The sequence below is a fragment of the Lucilia cuprina genome, chromosome 4, assembly GCF_022045245.1.
Source record: "Lucilia cuprina isolate Lc7/37 chromosome 4, ASM2204524v1, whole genome shotgun sequence".
Lineage (NCBI taxonomy): Eukaryota > Metazoa > Arthropoda > Insecta > Diptera > Calliphoridae > Lucilia > Lucilia cuprina.
In genome coordinates this window covers 42,624,775-42,643,268 of record NC_060952.1, presented here as the reverse complement: position 1 = coordinate 42,643,268, position 18,494 = coordinate 42,624,775, and the positions used below count along the sequence as shown (strand labels likewise).

General features: G+C 26.2%; 1 protein-coding gene across 6 annotated transcripts in view; it reads left to right on the top strand.

The window, feature by feature from the left end:
• LOC111679322 (putative uncharacterized protein DDB_G0277255) overlaps positions 1-14,102 on the top strand; it is a 181,141-nt gene extending 167,039 nt beyond the window's left edge. For 5 of the 6 annotated variants that reach the window (XM_046948490.1, XM_046948488.1, XM_046948487.1 and 2 more), the window contains 2 exons: positions 393-1,336; positions 11,839-14,102. In XM_046948490.1, coding sequence (XP_046804446.1) covers positions 393-1,336; positions 11,839-12,909 — 2,015 coding nt within the window. In that variant the 3' untranslated portion in view covers positions 12,910-14,102. Of the gene's footprint in view, positions 1-392; positions 1,337-8,666; positions 9,288-11,838 lie in introns of those variants that run through there. The other variant, XM_046948492.1, reaches the window with a different exon arrangement.
• Positions 14,103-18,494: the final 4,392 nt, after the last annotated feature.

The following is an 18,494-nucleotide window of genomic DNA, read 5'->3' as shown; positions in this document are numbered from 1 at the left end:
TGTTTTTATGCTTTAGTATCCTATTTAAAATCAAACCAAATTAATGTTTCTAGAATTGAAACGACAATTCATTTCATATCTTACATATTGCCACCTAATTTCGTAAATTTATAAGAATCCATGATAGTTTCATTTTGAACAAATATTACTTCTATAAAAACAGGGTTTTTAAAAAACTTATCCTTATGGTAAATTTTTGAGTTTAGTGTATATCGAAATTATAAAATAATATCTTCAGAATCTAGCAAACATTTCAAAAAACTTTTCGAATTTTTTAAACATTAATTTGATTTGTCCTTGTAAATATTAACGATACAATTATATTAATTATATTGCTTTACCTGTTTCTTTATTAGTTTTAACTTTTTCTCCATTTCTCTATTTTGTTTTAGGAAAACCACCATCCGGTAGACCCTCAACAGGTCGTTCGCCTCCATCGGCAAATTCTTCAGGTTCCTCCAGTCGTTCACCATTGAGTAGAAGTACTGGCAATCTATTATATTCCAAATCACCGAATAGCTTGAAAAGAGCTGATTCAGCACAAAGTATACGCAAAGATAACAATTCATCATCGCTTAGCACCAATACCAGTCGCAGTTCCACCTCGTCATCCATACCAATGGCAACAACATCATACGGCTCTGCTTCTAAATCATATGTTGGCGGTGGTGGTGGAAATGGTTCTATCAGCAACAACAACCACAATACAACAAGCAATAACACTTTAAATAGTCCGTCCTCGAGAATTTTACAAAATTCTCCATTACCAAAACCAAAACGTGAGTCGTTGTCAACAAAAGTCAGACATATGGATTCCTTATCGCGTGCTTATCACCATCAACACAACAATACGACGCATAATTATTCCAACATCAGTAATACTAGTGATAATACACCCACGACAATTGTGCAATCGAACACATCACCCACAACTGCCACTACACCAGGTGGCGGCAATGGTGCCGGTAGTTATTTGATTAGTAGTACGCCAAAAACATCAACTATAGCAGCTCAACTTACCTCTTCATTACGTAAAGATTTACAATTAAGTTCCAGTAGTTTTAATCATCCAGCGCCATTTCAACGAAGAGCTACCGCCTCCTCGGCGGTTCAATCAAATTCCAATAACAGCAACACACAGACTACAAGACGTTTCAGCAGTGCTTCCGTGATGGGGGCTCGCTCGGCTCGACAGGCTTCCCAGGATTATGAGGGTCAACATAACAGCAATGTGAGTGGCAATAGTGTTGCAGCCGGTGTGATCAGTTCTTCTTCATCGACGCACAGTGGTGGCGTTAACAATGGTGGCACTGCCAGTGATAGCGATAGTGGCAAGGTACGCACTTTAAAATCAACATTTTTGGGTTGGCTTAATAAAATCTAAAATAAAACTTATAAAAAGGCAACATTTAATTAAAAAAAGCAAAAAAAAAAAAAAAAACATTAAACAAAACAAACAGAAACTGATTAAATCTTAAATAATATTTATTATTATTAATCTTTTTATAATTTGTTCTTGTTTAAAAGCTCATTAAAACAACAACAACATTTGCTGTAGTAGTTTGTTAACCACATGTGTAATTTGTCCTTTTTTACTATTATTGTTTGTTTTTTTTTCCTAAATATTTTTTTAAATTTGTACATTTGTTGCGTACATTTACTACAACACCCATACATTTATAACATATACATACATACGTACATACATACAATATAACACAATAATTGCATATACATAATATGATTTTTACTATATAAACATAAACATACTTATTATACAATATACATACATAAATACTTTATGGAATTATTAATATAATTATTAATCAAACGCCCTCATTCTTAATCATTAAATTAAAAAAAACAACAAATTAACTGAAAAACAACAAAACAAACATTTCAAATTCTTTTTTTGGTTTAAAATAATATTGATTATTGTTTATGCCTTTTCTTTTATAAAACCAGCAAATTTTAACTGCTTTATAATGTTGGCTACGAAAAAAAATGTATTTTTTATTTATTAATAATAATAATTAAATATTAAGTGTTACAGTTTTCATATTTTTTTGTTAATAAAATCAACACAACAAAGCAATCAAACAAATCAAAAACTAAAAATAAACAAAACCACTAAAGAGAATTATTAACTTGTTTCTAAATTTTGTTTTTTCATTAACTCCAGTCCCTGCTCATTTCATCTCATTTAACCTTTCTAAACTCGTAATCATACTTCTCATTTAAAGTCATTATTACAATTTACATAAATACATTTATTTATAAATATAATTTTTAATTTTAATTTTTATGTATAAATTAATATAGTGTTTATTATAATAATAGTTATTACAACAAATATAAATTATTTAACTAAATAAGTTTAGAAAACAAAACAAAAACCATTGCTATACATTTATTTACTCTTCATTATCTATCACATAATATCTAATACCCTTTCCTTTACTACTCCGCCTTCGTTCATTACTTTTTCATTTCATTAATTTTGTTCTTGTTTTAAACTTTTTTTGTTTAATATTAAGTTGAAAAAAGAAAGAGAAAAAACCTAGTAATAATAAAAAATGTATAAAACAATCATAAAACCATCATGTTTATTTATTTCTATTTTTTTCGTTCGTTTGTTATTAATCATTTTGTCTTTTTGTATAATTAATTTACATTATACATATGTATGTATTTGTTGGTTGGTGACATTGTATTTTATTTTTACATATATATTTTTCTCATTTATTTATTTGGCCTCTAAAACAATTGTATATACATGTATCTATTTTTTTATGGTTTAGGGTGCTCTTTTTTTAACTAAACAACAATATAAATTTTAATTGCTTGTATTATTCCCATAGATACACATTTGAATCGCAAGAAACTATTTAATTTGATTAAAGTAGTACAAACAAATTTTACTATTTAAAACCAATTTAAACAATTAGATTATTGCTCATGTGTAGGCTACAGTTGAATAAACTGGTAATTTAAAGGAAATAGTGTAAGCATATGTATGTTTTGGTTATATGTCAGCCAAAGTGACATTATTGCTAAAATTTCGGTTGTTATAGTTTAAAGATTTTGTATTATAACATTAATATAGCATTTTAAATCACATTACATTCGCTTTATTTGCTTTCCAAACATTAATATAAACATATTTTAGATTTTCGAAAATTTATGAAATTTTCTTTTAAAGTTTTACAAAAACGAGAGATTTTCTCGACCTCACATAGTAATTCAAAATTCTTACTTTTCGACAATGAGTTCAGCATTATATTTATATGAACTTTTCAAAGACCTTGTCCTTCTTTTTAATGTTATTCCGATATCAATAGTTTTGTTATTTCAATACGAAATTTCTTATAATATTAATTTATAGTCATAGGGGGTTTGCTTCGCTGACACTATTGTCTTTTTTATTAAATTCCGAATTATTTTCGCAGTAATAATTGTATTAGTTCTACAACTAGTTCTAGATCGCAGTATTCTACTTGTTCTAAAATTTTAAAATTTGGAGTTGAGGTCAAAGACATTTGTTTGAAATTATCAGCTTTGTTCTGTTAAAACATCATAAAGTCGAAACTCATTATATGAACCGTTTCTAGAATCACTTGATTTTTGTTCTTTTCGAACTAGTTCCTGAAGAGAGAACATCATCAAAACAAAATTTATAGATATATTTCAATTAACTAATTTAATAACGAATTAAGAATGGGGGCTGCATACGTGACTGTCACATAATATGATCGAAGGTGGAACTATTTCGGTACATTTGCTTCTTCAGAAAAAGACCTATAAAAAAAATACGATTCCGGTTAGTCATTTGGTGAGCTAGAATTTAGATCAAGCATGGTTAATTCTTTACGATATTGTAATTTTTTTTATGTCATAGATGATTGTAGATTAGCGAATCAACTAATCAAAAGACTACACTATATACTAGTTAGCAGAACAGTCCATTGAATATCGAGCAAAAAAAAATGATGTCATACTTTACAAACGACATCTTAACCACATCTTGAAATGCGATTACATATTTGTTCGCTCCCAGCAAAAAAAATGAGGAAAAAGAAGTAGAATTTTCACCATAAATAACATACTTGAAGTACTTCCAATTTTGGTGAAAAACCTATGAATTTTACATTAATGTGTCATTGGAGGGATGTTGTTCATTTTTGACAACTATGAACTACATCTAATCTTATTCATAGATGCAATAAAAATCCGATATTTGAATACTAAAATAAACCGAATTCGTTCAATGACATGCTTATTTCATTCGTTTTTCACCAAAGTTTGATGAACATATATGAAATATGTTATTTGTAGTGATTTTTCTACATCTCTTTCCTCACTTTTAACTGGATTATCATTTGTAAGGAAATATTTAGTTCATAAAAGCGAAAAATATATAATCGCATTTTTAGATGTGATAAAGATGTCTTTTGTAAAGTATGGCATCAATTATTTTTTGCTGGGCTTTTCTAAACCAAATATTTCCTTACCAATGAAAAACCAGTTAAAAGTAAAGAAAGAGGTGTATAAAATTCATTATAAATCAAATATTTGAAGTACATCAAGCTTTGGTGAAAACTAAATGAAATTTACATAAGAATGTGGTTTATTTTTGACATCCATATATCGGATTTTTACTGTTTCTAAAAATAAGATTAGATGTAGTTCAAAGTTGCAAAAAATGAACAACATCCCTCGAATGACACGATATTGTAAAATTCATAGGGGTTTCACCCAAATTTAAATCATGATTGGGTTACTAGTTACGATGAAAATACAATTATTTTAAATTTTAAACATGGAAATGAAGAGCATAATAACCATAAAAATTTAGTGAATAGATACACTGAAGTGACCAAATAAATACGTCAAAAAAAATTCACTTAAATTTTTTATTAAACGAGTAGATGTCACCAATCTTCTTCATGATTCCCCCCACATAACTATCATCTTTCCCATTTTCAACAGAAATCAATACAATTACATATTAATAATAATAATTTTATAGTAAAAATCATAAATCAAACATAAACATACAAAAAAAATTGTTCAAATATACAAAACCATTAAAAAAATATATATATTTTTATGAATTTCATTTAATGAAATTCAACATAAATATTAAAACAATAATGTTGTGAATTAATAAATTATATAAATGTAATATAATCAAATTATTATGAAACCTAAATTTGATTTGAAATGTTAAACACACATGTCATACACAATAATATTTAAAATCCTCAGGCCAATTCTGGCATTCGAAAGTGATTGAAATTTCTAAGATATTTTTTTATATTTATTATTAAAAAATTATTTGTAATTGTCTGTTTAAAGTTGTTTTGATAATATCTGAGACTTTATATAAAATGACTTATGTTGACTTAATTAGTCACAGATATTATCTTTCCAAAGTATTCATTGTTATTTAATGTCTCAATCACCATTTTCGCTATTGGGCCAATGATTGAATGTTTATTCTTCAAACTTTCGCAATAGAATACTTTTATTCATCTAAAATGCAAATTGTTGAGGTACTAAAAGGAAGCCCTTTTGGAATAAGTTTTTCGATCTAAAGAATGGAGTCTGTTTTAAAAGATAAAACACAAATAAAAAAAGTATTTAAATTAATTGATGGCAACACATTATTCATTATATTTTCCCCATTAAATTTTCTTTATTAATTATTAACATGTGACTAAATTCTATACAAAAACATAAATAAAAAGACTTGCCTACTAATATAAAAATAATATAAAAAATTATGGTTTAAATCTTTTAATAATTATGTTAATTATTTAATAACTGATAAATAAAAAAAGGAAATTTACAGTTTATGTTTAAACTGACTAAAATCTTAATTCAAATACATATATGTATATGTATATGCCTTTAACAGGAGTTGAAGTTTCTTTCGAAAACAAAATTCAAAACAACATTCTTTAAAATAAAATTTCGAAAAATGTTTTCTTGCCATTCGCATAATACAATAGAACTCTTGTTTTTATTAAAAAATCGGTCTATATTTTCATTAAAACCCTAATTTTTACACAAAAAGTCTTCTCTTAAAATTTTAAACTGAAATTTCCTTTTAAATAACTTTGTATTAAATAATGTATTTTTATAAAATTTATTTCAAATTTTGTTTATTTTTTCCTTTAAATTGTTTTAAAACCAAAACTAATTTTAAAAAGTCAATAATAAGTTTTTTATGAGTGTATAATTTATTATTAAATATTATTTTATTTGTTTATAAGTACTATATTATGTTAAATCACTTTGTTTATAAGTTCTACCTGTTTTTATCGCTATAATTAACTGATATATAAGAAAATATATAATTAAAAATAATATAAACAACAAATTTAAACGGTTTTATTTAGAATGCCACTAAAAGGATATTTGGAGCCTTTTGAAAATTATTTAATTTTTAATTGTTACTAATAAGTAAAACTAACCTTATTTTTATTAAACGTTTTAAAGATGTTGTCTTAAGATACAGTTATATCGTGTTGCATTAAAATCGTATGTATTTATCAAGAACTACTAGATTCTGTCTAGGTTAGATATTGAAGAAGTCCATCTAATGAGAGCTGGTTTCGCTGTTTCAACGAAAGTGTATACTTCTTCCTTCCTACACCCACTCAAAGGACAATTGTATGTCCATGTTTAGCACACGGAATCAAACAAGGCACGAACGACTCTAACTTGTTGATGTTATTATAATTGATCCACTTATCGTTTAGTGTCAGACAATCCAATGCTTCAGTCCTAAAGTCTGATAGAGCAGGATATGTTCAATAACATTTTCCTTGTCTTAGTTATGACACCTTTGGGGTATTCGTTAAATAGAACTTTCGATCTCCTAGCATGAGTATCTATTATACAGTATGAACATAAGCTCCACAACATTCGGATAAATGTCGAGTTGTTGTTGTTGTAACAACTAAAACTATAGAAGAATCTATTTGGGAGGTTCTTCATCAATGTCCAGGTCTAAAAATTGGGCTACTTCAACTGGATGCGTCCATAAATCAGTTAAATATATGGTGGTTTTCTTGAGGACCTAGGCCACATGAAGGACATTCAATAGGGATGGCAAAGTACGTGAATAGTAGGCATTAAGTTTGTTGCTCCATCCCGATCTTAGTTGTGTCAGAACTACACTAGTTTTCTGCGACCTCCAAGTACTGCGACCATACAGATTCATTATAGTACAAATTCCTATTTCATATCTATAATACCTCCTTCAGTTCACCAACGAGTTTATAGCTGAAGTATCGGTCTATCTCCGTCTAGTCTAAATTGTGTTGTATGAAACTCAATGCTTTGTTAGAGCAGGAATTATATAGAACTTGATGACTTGAATCTATGACAGTAGATTTCAAACATTTCATTATCTAAATAACATAAATCGACTATTATCCTATAATCTTGTCAGAAATGTGTGTAGGAATGCAATAGTCAATGTTGAAAGGAATACTTTTTATGTTTGCCAAGATACTTATTATGGATATTATTAGACTTCTAGGCGCAGATCTCTCAAGAGTCGACATTTTATTTGTTCATTCACTTCACTGCTAGTTTCGATTATATTTCATAAATGCGGATGAATATCAAAAGTATCATGAGTTTTTTTTTTTTTTTTGAGAAAATTTGGAACAAAGTAGAAACTAATACAGAACTAGTATGGAACTTATTAAATTTTGAAAAGTTTTTCTATGCTTTTAAGAAAATTTCGTATAACTAAGTGTATTAATATAAATTGGAGTTAGTCGAGTTAAAACTTAATGATCTTGGACAAATCGTTCTAGTGTTCTCATCAAATAATTTTCTTTAGAATAGTTCTCCTAAACCCCTAATTCTAACTTTCTCTCAGAACAATAACAAAATGTGTGTTTCTATAGACATTTAAAATTTAAATTAGACTCAATTTTAATATTTCATGACTTTAGTTTATAATAAAGAACTAAACTAATGTAAAAAGTTTAATATTAATTAAAGATATGTTAAAAAATTTAATTAAACTGGGTAATATTTAATTAATAAAAATAATACTAATTACATTATGATCATTTACATTGTCATATATTACTAAAAGCACTTCATACATATCATTTATTAGCACCAACTAAACCATATTAAATGTTTTATGTTTATTTAAAAAAAAAATATTAAAATCACACACATACACACAAAGCTGTTACTAAACTGTAATAAAAATCCTCTCAAAAAATTAATGTAATTTGTTAATTTTCGCATTTTGAATGTTAAATGTTTGTTTGTACTACAATATTAATATTTAATTGCAACAATCAAAAATCTACCTTAAATGTATCTAATTTTCTGTATTTATTTTTTTTTTTGTACTTTTTTTACAATATTTTCTGTCTATAACTCAAAAACAAAACCAAACCAAAACGTCTTCCTGTCTACTTGAACACCAAAATAAATAAAATATTAAAAACAAATAAATCCTATTTAAAAATATAATTAAACTCAAACCTCCACAACAATTTGTGCAACAAATATTAAAAATAAAACAACAACAACTACTACACAACAAACATATATGTCTAACAATGTTATGTGTCCCCTCTAAATTTTGTTAAAAATTTAAATATAAAAAATGTTTTGAACTAAAGAGAATTTCCAAAAAAATCTTAACAGCAAAATAAACTTAAAAATGCATGTGAATGTTTTACAACAATATTAATTAATAATTAAATAATACAAAAAAAAGATGTGTAAAATTAAAAATCAAAACACAAACAAATATTCTTCACACAAAATTGAAATATTTTGCAAATGCATTGTAAATGATCCCACTAAAGTTGAATATATTTTTGGAAGATGAACCCAAACAACTTGCAATGAATCAAATCACCATAAAGTCAGCAAAGCATGTGACTGACTACAGGGTTAAAACACCATGAAAGAAAGAGAGAGAAAGAGTGCAACATGATAAAATATCAAAATATATTTTACTGGCTGTGGGCTTTATTTAACGTTTAATGATTAAACACATATATTGTAATATATAATTAAAAAACAAAATCATTATAATATAAATATCCCAAGGATTAAGGATAAACCTCATAACCCCCCAAACGAAAATAAAAGTTAAAAGAAAACAAACAAAAATAATAAAATATCTAATAAATAACGTACATATACTATATAAAATGGAGTTGGTTTGGATCTACATTATTTGGACCTATGATTATGATTATTTTGTATGTGTATGTGTGTTTGTATATTTAGGATCTCTATATTATATAAAATAAAATTAATCAATCTATAAATACTACATATACGTATTGGAGCTGATCTAACCCTTTAAACTTCACCCATCAACGTTGAAAGCCATCATCATCATTGTCTTCATCTTCTACTCGTACGTACGATATCGAACTTCGTGTTACTTCGTATTTTTGTTTTTTCTTACGTAATTCCCTTCTTACGAACACAAATAATATAAAATATAGACAATTTTATGAGAAACTCTTAATGAACAGAAAGAGAAAAAGTGGGAGTGAGAGAGTGAAAGAGATAAAAGTGACTTTCGTTGGCCGTTTTATAACCCGTAAGTTTTCTTTTGAAATTTCATTTTTTTCCTTTCCAAAATTAGTTTAATTTAGTTTTAATAAACGATTTAGTTTAGTTTAAAGCACCATTTAATTTAATTTATTTCTTTCTACTTCTTCCACTATCCTGACGTAGTTTTAGTTGAATTTATTTTTTTTGGTTTAAGTTTTAATTTTACCCTCTAAAACTTCCTTTTACCGCCTCACACATTTTTTTAGTTTAGTCTAAGTACTATGGGTAAGTTTAACAGAAATTAAGATATAACGTTAGTTAACACTTTTAATTTTGTACTAAAAACTGTAATTCGGTTTTACTTTAAAAACCTTAATATTTCCAGCAAATGTTTAACAACCATGTCAACTTACAATTTTTCTCATTCAACATTATCAGAAATGTTTTTTTTGACAACTTTGCAAATGAAATATTCGTGTGAACTAATGTTGAACATTTGTCTGCCAACGTTGTAAGATCTGACAATCGTGATCTTACAACGTGAAAATTAGTTTTTTGATATTTTTCAAAATTATTTTTTTTAATTAAAATTCATTTCGAAAATGCAAATTACTATTCCAATTTTTTATTCAAAATTTGTTTAAAATTGAACATTTCTATTAAAAATTTCTGTTCAAAATTGAAAATTTCTATTCGAAATTTAAAAGTTTTATTAGATATTAAAATTTTTTGTTAAAAATTGAATTTTCTGTTTGAAATCAACAATTTTTTTTTGAATTGAAAAGTTATATTTTAAATGGGAAATTTTTACTCGAAATTGAAAATTTTTATTAGAAATGGAATATTTATTCAAAACTGAGACTTTTTCTTAGAAATTTAAATTTTCTATACGAAATTTAAAATTCTTATTCAAAGTTAAAAATTTCTATTGAAAATGGAAATTTCTATTTGAGTTTAAACATTTTTATTAGAAATTGAACATTTTTATTTGAAATTGAAAATTTATAATTGAAATTAAAAATTTTTATTAGAAGTTAAAAATTTCTATTCGAAATTAAAAATTTCTATTCGAAATTATAAATTTCTATAATAAATTCTAAATTTCTATTCAAAAGGGAAATTTATATTTATAAAATTATTTTCGTAAAACTATTTTATTTTTCATATTTTTCCAGTAATAGTAATTGAAATCTGTGCTTTTGAATCAAACTCATAACTTCAGATTGAAAGTTTCTAAACGAAATTTAAATGTATAAACAAAATTGAAAATTCAATAAGAAGTTTAATATTTCTATTTGAAACTGAAATTTTCTCTTCGAAATTGAAAACTTATATTAACAATTTTCTATTTTTCTTTTTGAATTAAAGAAATTTAAACATGAATTGTCACATCTTTTCAAACTAGAAAATAAGTCAATTTAAAATTGAAAATTTCTCTCCGAACTTGAAATTAGTATAATTGTGTTTTAAATTAAAATTTTTTTAACTTTCTGAATTTTCTTTTTTTTAAATTAAACATTTTTATTTGATTTTCTGATCAGCTTTAAGAATTAAAAAAAAATGATATGAATTTTCAATAAAAAAATTTGTAAAATTCAGATTTTCAAAAAAGTTTCAATCATAAAATCTTGTTGACAAAATTAAAATAATTAAATTAATTTAATTATAATAAAACTAAAGAAGCATTAAAATTAAGGAACATTATCCTCTTTGTTAAACAATAAAGAAGAGCTTTATATTTCATATCTTCTATTAAAGCTATTGATTAAAATAATAATTCTCCCAATAAAAATCTTCCATTGAAATGTAATACGACTTAAAACTATTTAATTTGACTTCATTTCCGATTTTTTTTATTAAAAAAATGCTTTCATAAATAAAGCTAAAACATAAATTTTCCTCTTTGCTTATTTCAATAATAAATTTTATTAACAAAAATAACTAAATTATTTAAATAATAAAAAACTTATATTTTTTCTAAAATGTGCACTAATCCCTAATCAAATAAATTAATCAATAATTTGTAAATATTTCCTTAAATAATGATTTTAAATAATTTTATTGTAAATATAAATTAACTAATTTTTTCTAGTTTAAATTTTAAGTTAAAGTAATTAAATATTTTTTTCTTTTTTCGTTTTAGAACAAAATACAATATAAATTAATTAATTTCTTTTTTATCTTTCTTTTTATTTTGCTTTGTAATTTTTTGCTTCCTTCTCTATTCAATAATAATTCGGCAAACAAATTTTAAAACTTATTACTGGCAACGAATAGAATTTTTCATATGATAAAAATTGCGCAATTAATGCAAAGGAAATGAAATCGGGCCTTAATCAATACTTTGAGGAAGTTCTTCTAAGTCCAACCACTAAAATGCCAACGCCAAAAGCAAAGAATGACAAGCTTAAGGTGGCCAGGACTAGCAGCAATAAAATAACTTTAAGTCAATACTTTGAAAGAGAATTATTGGAAGAGACCACAGCCGCTGAACGCATGCAAGAAATGACCGAACAACCAGACTCCATTAATGAGTTCTATGAGGAAGAGGAAGACGATAATAATGAGGATGAAGAAATTGACATCTATACTTCATATGCCTCTTATATGAGTTCTTCCGATCCGGGCAGTGACAATTTATTAGTAACATTCGACTATGGTTCTTCAAATTCTTTAGACGCTGATCTTTCCTTAAACTCTCAACAACTTGAAATTCTCGACCAAGAGGAGCAATTTAATAAGAATCTCTTTAAAATCCCCGAAGAAGAAAGTTCAGAAGATTTATTAAAAGTAAAACAAACCGAAGTGTATTCAAAATCACCCATTATTTTCAAACTAAACGATGTACAATGTTCAGAAGATTTATCGGAAATTCAACATGTAAAAATGCTTACTAAATCAGCAAACATTTTCGAAATACCAGAAGTGCAAAGTTCAGAAAATCTACTAACAGTTAAACATGCCGCAATGTATTCGAAATCACCAAACATTTTCAAAGTCCATCAAGTAGAACATCTTAAGCGTAGTGCTAGTAGTAACATTGATACCCGTGCTAGTAGTTGCAATTCTGTGGCAACTTCTTTGGTTGAATACAATATTGATACCTCTGGTGATTATGGCTCTTGGGCTCATCAGTCTGAATCTGAACAAGAGGAGGAAGGAAATTGCAATGAAAAAACTTATCGTTATGAAGATTTAATTAAAAATGACATTTTGACTGGCGAAACTGAAAGAGAAGTTTTAATTAATTTCGATTTTGATGAAGATCAACCACCACGATGGTTTAACAATAATAATAACAACAATAATGAGCAATTGTATTATAGAAGTGTAGATTATTTAAATTAATATCAAATTGTAATTTATATGTTATATCTGTAAGTCGATCTTTTACCAGATTTTAATTATTCTATATATAATTACACGCATTTATTGTTCTACAGTTATTTTTTTATTTTCAACATATTTTTTTCTTTTTTTTGTATTTATTAAGATATTTATTATTTTATTGGTCATAACTCTAAAATATTTTGTCTTCCGATTTAAATTTTTGTTGATTAGCTCTGATTTTTCATTAATTATCCAATTTAAAACCTGTGTCGGTCATATCGTTGTAAAAAAAGGCTTCGAGAAGTGCTTGACAATGACAAAGAAAGTCCCACTTTCCTCTTCATATGCTTTACGTTCGTCTGCATTCGCACGTCCAGTTTGGTATAGCTGAGCCCTTAATCCAGTGACACGCTCAATTGCTCCCATTAGGATCACTTCACAAGATGTTTGTGGTTTTACCTAAGGTTTCATTATTTCAAGATGCCTTATGGGATTCTTTTCCTAATAGTTTTAATTCAGCTTTCGTTGCATCGAATGCTTTTGCATTCGACAGGTTAAATACTACCTTCCCGTTTATGGTAATAAATTCGCCTTTACGTTACCGACTACTTTGGTGTGGCTTGGTTTCCATATATTTTAATCCTTACCTCTTTCATGCAATCGAATACGGTTTTAGATTTCAGTTTATCAAATGATATTGTAATAATTATCTTCTGGCTGTCGGTAAACATGTTAAGCCTGGTAGGCGCCATACATATGTACAAACAAATCCCGTCTTTTGATTTTTACCTCCAGTATATATTAATTGAGATGTCAAGATAAAGCACTGTTAAACTTTTGTATATCAATCTAAAACAACAATCGTTTAATACACAAACTAAGACTTTTCGAAAGGACTCAGATACGCTTAGTTCAGCATTACAATTTCTCCATCGCATCAAGCTTTCAAGATATCGTGTTGTAAAAGTTCCATTTTTGGCCATATTAGAGACGTCAAAACAGCGCGTTGACATCTTTATTTACATCCGAAAGTCTAATCTTTTGATTATATATAAGATATAAGAGATGTTTAACCTTTAATTATATATTCTTTCTTTTTCTATATATATTTATATTTCTTACACTAAAGCAAGAAAAAACTTTAAAAATTTACATTTATCCTTTATTTTGCTACAAACTATACTACAAACTTATATGCTACAATCTGAGAAGAATCGAAGAAGAATAAAGAAAAAACAAGGATTACACCATTATTTGATAGGCGACAGATTGAGCTCTCCGAAGACTTAATATAAATTAACAATTAAATGCGTCTTCGTGCTATTATAAGATTTCATATATGGCCAAAACTTTAAACTTTATGACGCTTTATCTCAAAAATTTGGAGAAATTTATATGACGGATTAGAAAAGTATACTTTGGTCTCTCAGTTTCTACTTTTTTTTAAATTTTGTTGAACTGTGTAATAAATTAATTCTGCTATAACATATATTTTATATTTGCATTTCTTCAATTAAGGTTCTTTTAAAGCAAACAGTTTTTCTACTTGATCCAAATAATTTTAAACCATTTTCAAAGATTTAAGTTCATTTCATAATGCATGGTTTAAGTTGTAAATCGTATGATTATACAACAGATATAACCAGCTGTAAAGAATTAGTATACAATTTACGACTTGTGCTATATATTGGGAACTGAACAGTTTCATATATTTATATGAAGAAAAATACATCACCACATCTGCATCTAGTATCTACTATTAATTAAGTGTAGTCAAACTTACTATTGGTTAAAGCTAATTGTAATGCTAGTTTAAATGAATACCCTAAATATAAACTGAGTATTACAGCTTTGTGAGCTGTTAATAATAAATATTTTTTTTAATAAAAAGACTTTTTGAATATGTATGTGTGTATATTGAAATAAATAAAATATCTACATACATATGTAGCTTAATAATTGCTTTTGTAATTTTTTACATTTGTAAAGTTTTTACAATCTAAAATAAAAATATTTAAATTTTATAAACATATGTTTTTGTAAGTAATTTTGTTATGTAAAAGCAAATGTATAAGTTTTATATGTTTTTGTATGCTCAGGTTGACTCAAATTAGTTAATTTATAAAATAAATTTTTTAAAAGGTTCCTTATGCAAATGAAAATAAAATTCTTTAGAAGACATAAATTAAAAAAAAAGTTCTGTTTGTTTTGATAAATAACACTTTTAAAATTAAAAAAAAAAATAAATAAAAACTAGTCTTAGTCATGGCAAAATAAAAAAATAAAGTTTACAAAATATATATATAAAAATTATTAATCATCATTTAATTAAAAATCAACCAACACATTTATAAAAATAATTTCAATTTAAATAAACATAAACTAATATTAAAAAGAAAAACTTAAAAAAAAACTCTAAAATAAACAATTCAATTGTATTTAACCTTTTAATAAAATTATTATTATTTTATTACATTAATTGCTTATTAATCATCTATACATTTAATTATTATTAATTTTTATAATTATTTAAATAAAATTAAACTTTATATATTAATTAATGCTTATATGTATATCAATTCAAATTATCCTTTATACTTATTTTTGTTATTTAATTAAATTTTATAGCATATAATATTTTTAAAAACTAAATAATTAATTTAATCATTTTGCTTTAAATTTATAAATAAAAAAGAAAATAACATTTTGTGAAGAGTCTGCTGTTCTATATTTTAAATCTATAGAATTTAAATTATTATTTTTGTAATTATCATTATTATTTGTATTATTTTGGTATTTTTTATTTTTATTGTCAACTATTTACATGTAAATATTTTATATTATTTAAAGAATGAAAGAAAGAACTAAAAATATTATACATAATTATACAAATTTAAATGAAGACATGCATAAAAATATTAATTTTTGATTATGATTTATTAAGTAATAAATAATATAAAATTAAAAATATATTAATTAATTATAGCAATAATAAAAAGAAAACTATGTAACGGATATAATTAATAAACATTATTAAAAATATTATTTAAAAGAAAAATATATTATTTGTTAATTTATTTGGATTTAATTTTAAAAATCGGTATGTAGATATGATATATTTATATTCCTTAAAATGTTTCTTACTTAAACATGCTGCTTGGGTATAAGTCATGCAATGAGTACTACGTCAACTCTGGCTCTGGAAATGTTGCTAGATATGAGGGGGAACTTATCCAACTAGGCGAACTAAGTAGACAAAAGCAGATATAGGACACGTCAATGGAATGCTATACAGAATCATGGGATGTTCTTGGTAGCATATCAGGCACATAATAAGTGGGAATAACTTGGTCAAGCGAAAAAATATACTAGGAATCTATTTTTTATAATTGAGGGATAAAGTAGTTGTGAGGTTCTATATAGAATACCCAGAAACTGAAATATAACTCCAGAAGTCTGTGCTAAAACGAAATTCATAGATATTATATTAGAATAAATTTGGAGTCCACAGGTCTTAACATATTTACCGACTATTAAATATAATTAAGGCGATATCAAATGATACAGTTAAATCTAAAACCTATGTCTAAGACCTATTATAAAACTATATATCCATGTCGTTTTGGCTGTCTATTAACTATTTATTTTTATACCCTTCACCTTCGTGAGAAGGGTATACATAAGTTTGTCATTTCGTTTGTAATTTCTATAATATAATTTTCCGACCCTATAAAGTACATATATTCTGGATCCTTATAGATAGCGGAGTCGATTAAGCCATGTTCGTCTGTCTGTCGAAATCAGTTTTTAGAGGTCCCCAGAGGTCCGAATCTTCAATAATTCAGTTAGACATGCTTTCGAGAAGATCGCTATTTAAAATCAGTAAAATCATCAAAAAAGCCACATTTTTCACATGCTTTGTTAAAAAAGCAACAACAACATTGTGAATTGAATAAAGATGTACATGTGCGTGTGGAGATGTATTTGGTTTTATTCAGCTGTGTATTTTTTTGTATGTTTGAATGCTGTTCTGTTCTCACGAAGGTAAGTGGGTATAACGAGAACAAGGATATAAAGCAGTAATATGATGGTAATACAGCTCATATTTGTTTGAGGGTGGTAATACAGTTTGACCGTGGTATTACAGTACAACGGTTAATATTTCTTTCTGCTACAGTTTATATTTGTTTGTGTGTATGTTATGTGTGTCATGTGTGCAGAGATACAAAATAAATAAAAACTGTTTTTTTTTTTTTTTTTTAAAGAAAAGAAACTATCTAAAGTCAAAGTAAAGTTGGACAAATTTTGCTAGGACCAATAGATGAAAAGTTTCACTCATTTGAAAAAACCCTGTATGATCAAAATGTCCAACTTTGAACACCTCTAACTGCGGCAGTTTTCGACCGATTTAGCTCGACTATCAAATAGTACCAAGAGTAGCTGAAAACTTTACAAAAATTAATTTTTAACTGACACGAAGCTGACCATATGTTAATTGCGGAGTTTCATACATTCAGAAATTATATTGTAAAGTACGGTCGACATCAGTCCATATTTTATAGCGATAAAATTCAATATGGTAAATATTTTACAAAAACTAAAATCTTTTCCACCATATTTTATAAAGATCGGTTCATAACTCATTCCAACAAAAATCTGACATTAAGATTTCTCTATCATCTATCTATTTCTCTATCCGTCCGTCCGTCTGTCCGGCTGGCTGGCTGTCCAAGTTTTTAAAATAATTTGATGAAATTTTGACCAAGCATGTTATTTTCGCACTGAAAATGGTTGAAATCGGTCCATTATTTAACCTAGCCACAATACAACCGTACCTCCCGATTTGGGCTTTTATAATTACGTCAAATATTATCTCTTTAAAAATTGGCACAAATAAGTTTTATGTAAGTAGATATAAATTGCAGATTTTCGTAATAATCGCCACTTATTTGACACTAGCCCCCATATAAACCTCCTTCAAAATATGTCTTAAACGTCTAAAATAGGGTGTTGAATGGTCGGCCATGCCCGACTATACTTTCCTACTTGTTTTTAAACTAATTCTAAGTGATAACGTTGAATAAATGTTCACTGTAAATGTAGGGAAATGATTTAAATTATATTGGTATTTGAACTTATGACTTTCCAAGGTATAATACTTTTTGAAGGACCAAAAATAAAAAAAAAACATATGTATATTGATCATAATTAACGAGACATGATAAGTAACTAGACATGTTGTTCAAACTCTTTATTAATTATTATTATTTCATAAATATAAACCTTTTTTATCATATTAAGGTTGATAATACCATTGTCAGCCACATTTTCACTGTAAAATATTAACAAATAATGTATAAATTAATTTCCAACATTGAAGCTATTAAAATAAAATATCTATATAAAGACATGATTCTAAAATAAATTAAAATAGTATTAAGTAAAAAATATTAACAATGACAATATTAGTGCATTTAGTGCTTTGTAGTTGTTTTATATTCAAAAATACTTTAGCCAACGATGTATCAAATAATACAAACCAGTTGGATATATTCAATATCATAAATGGACTAGTGCCAATCCTACCACAGTGGACTCCAAAA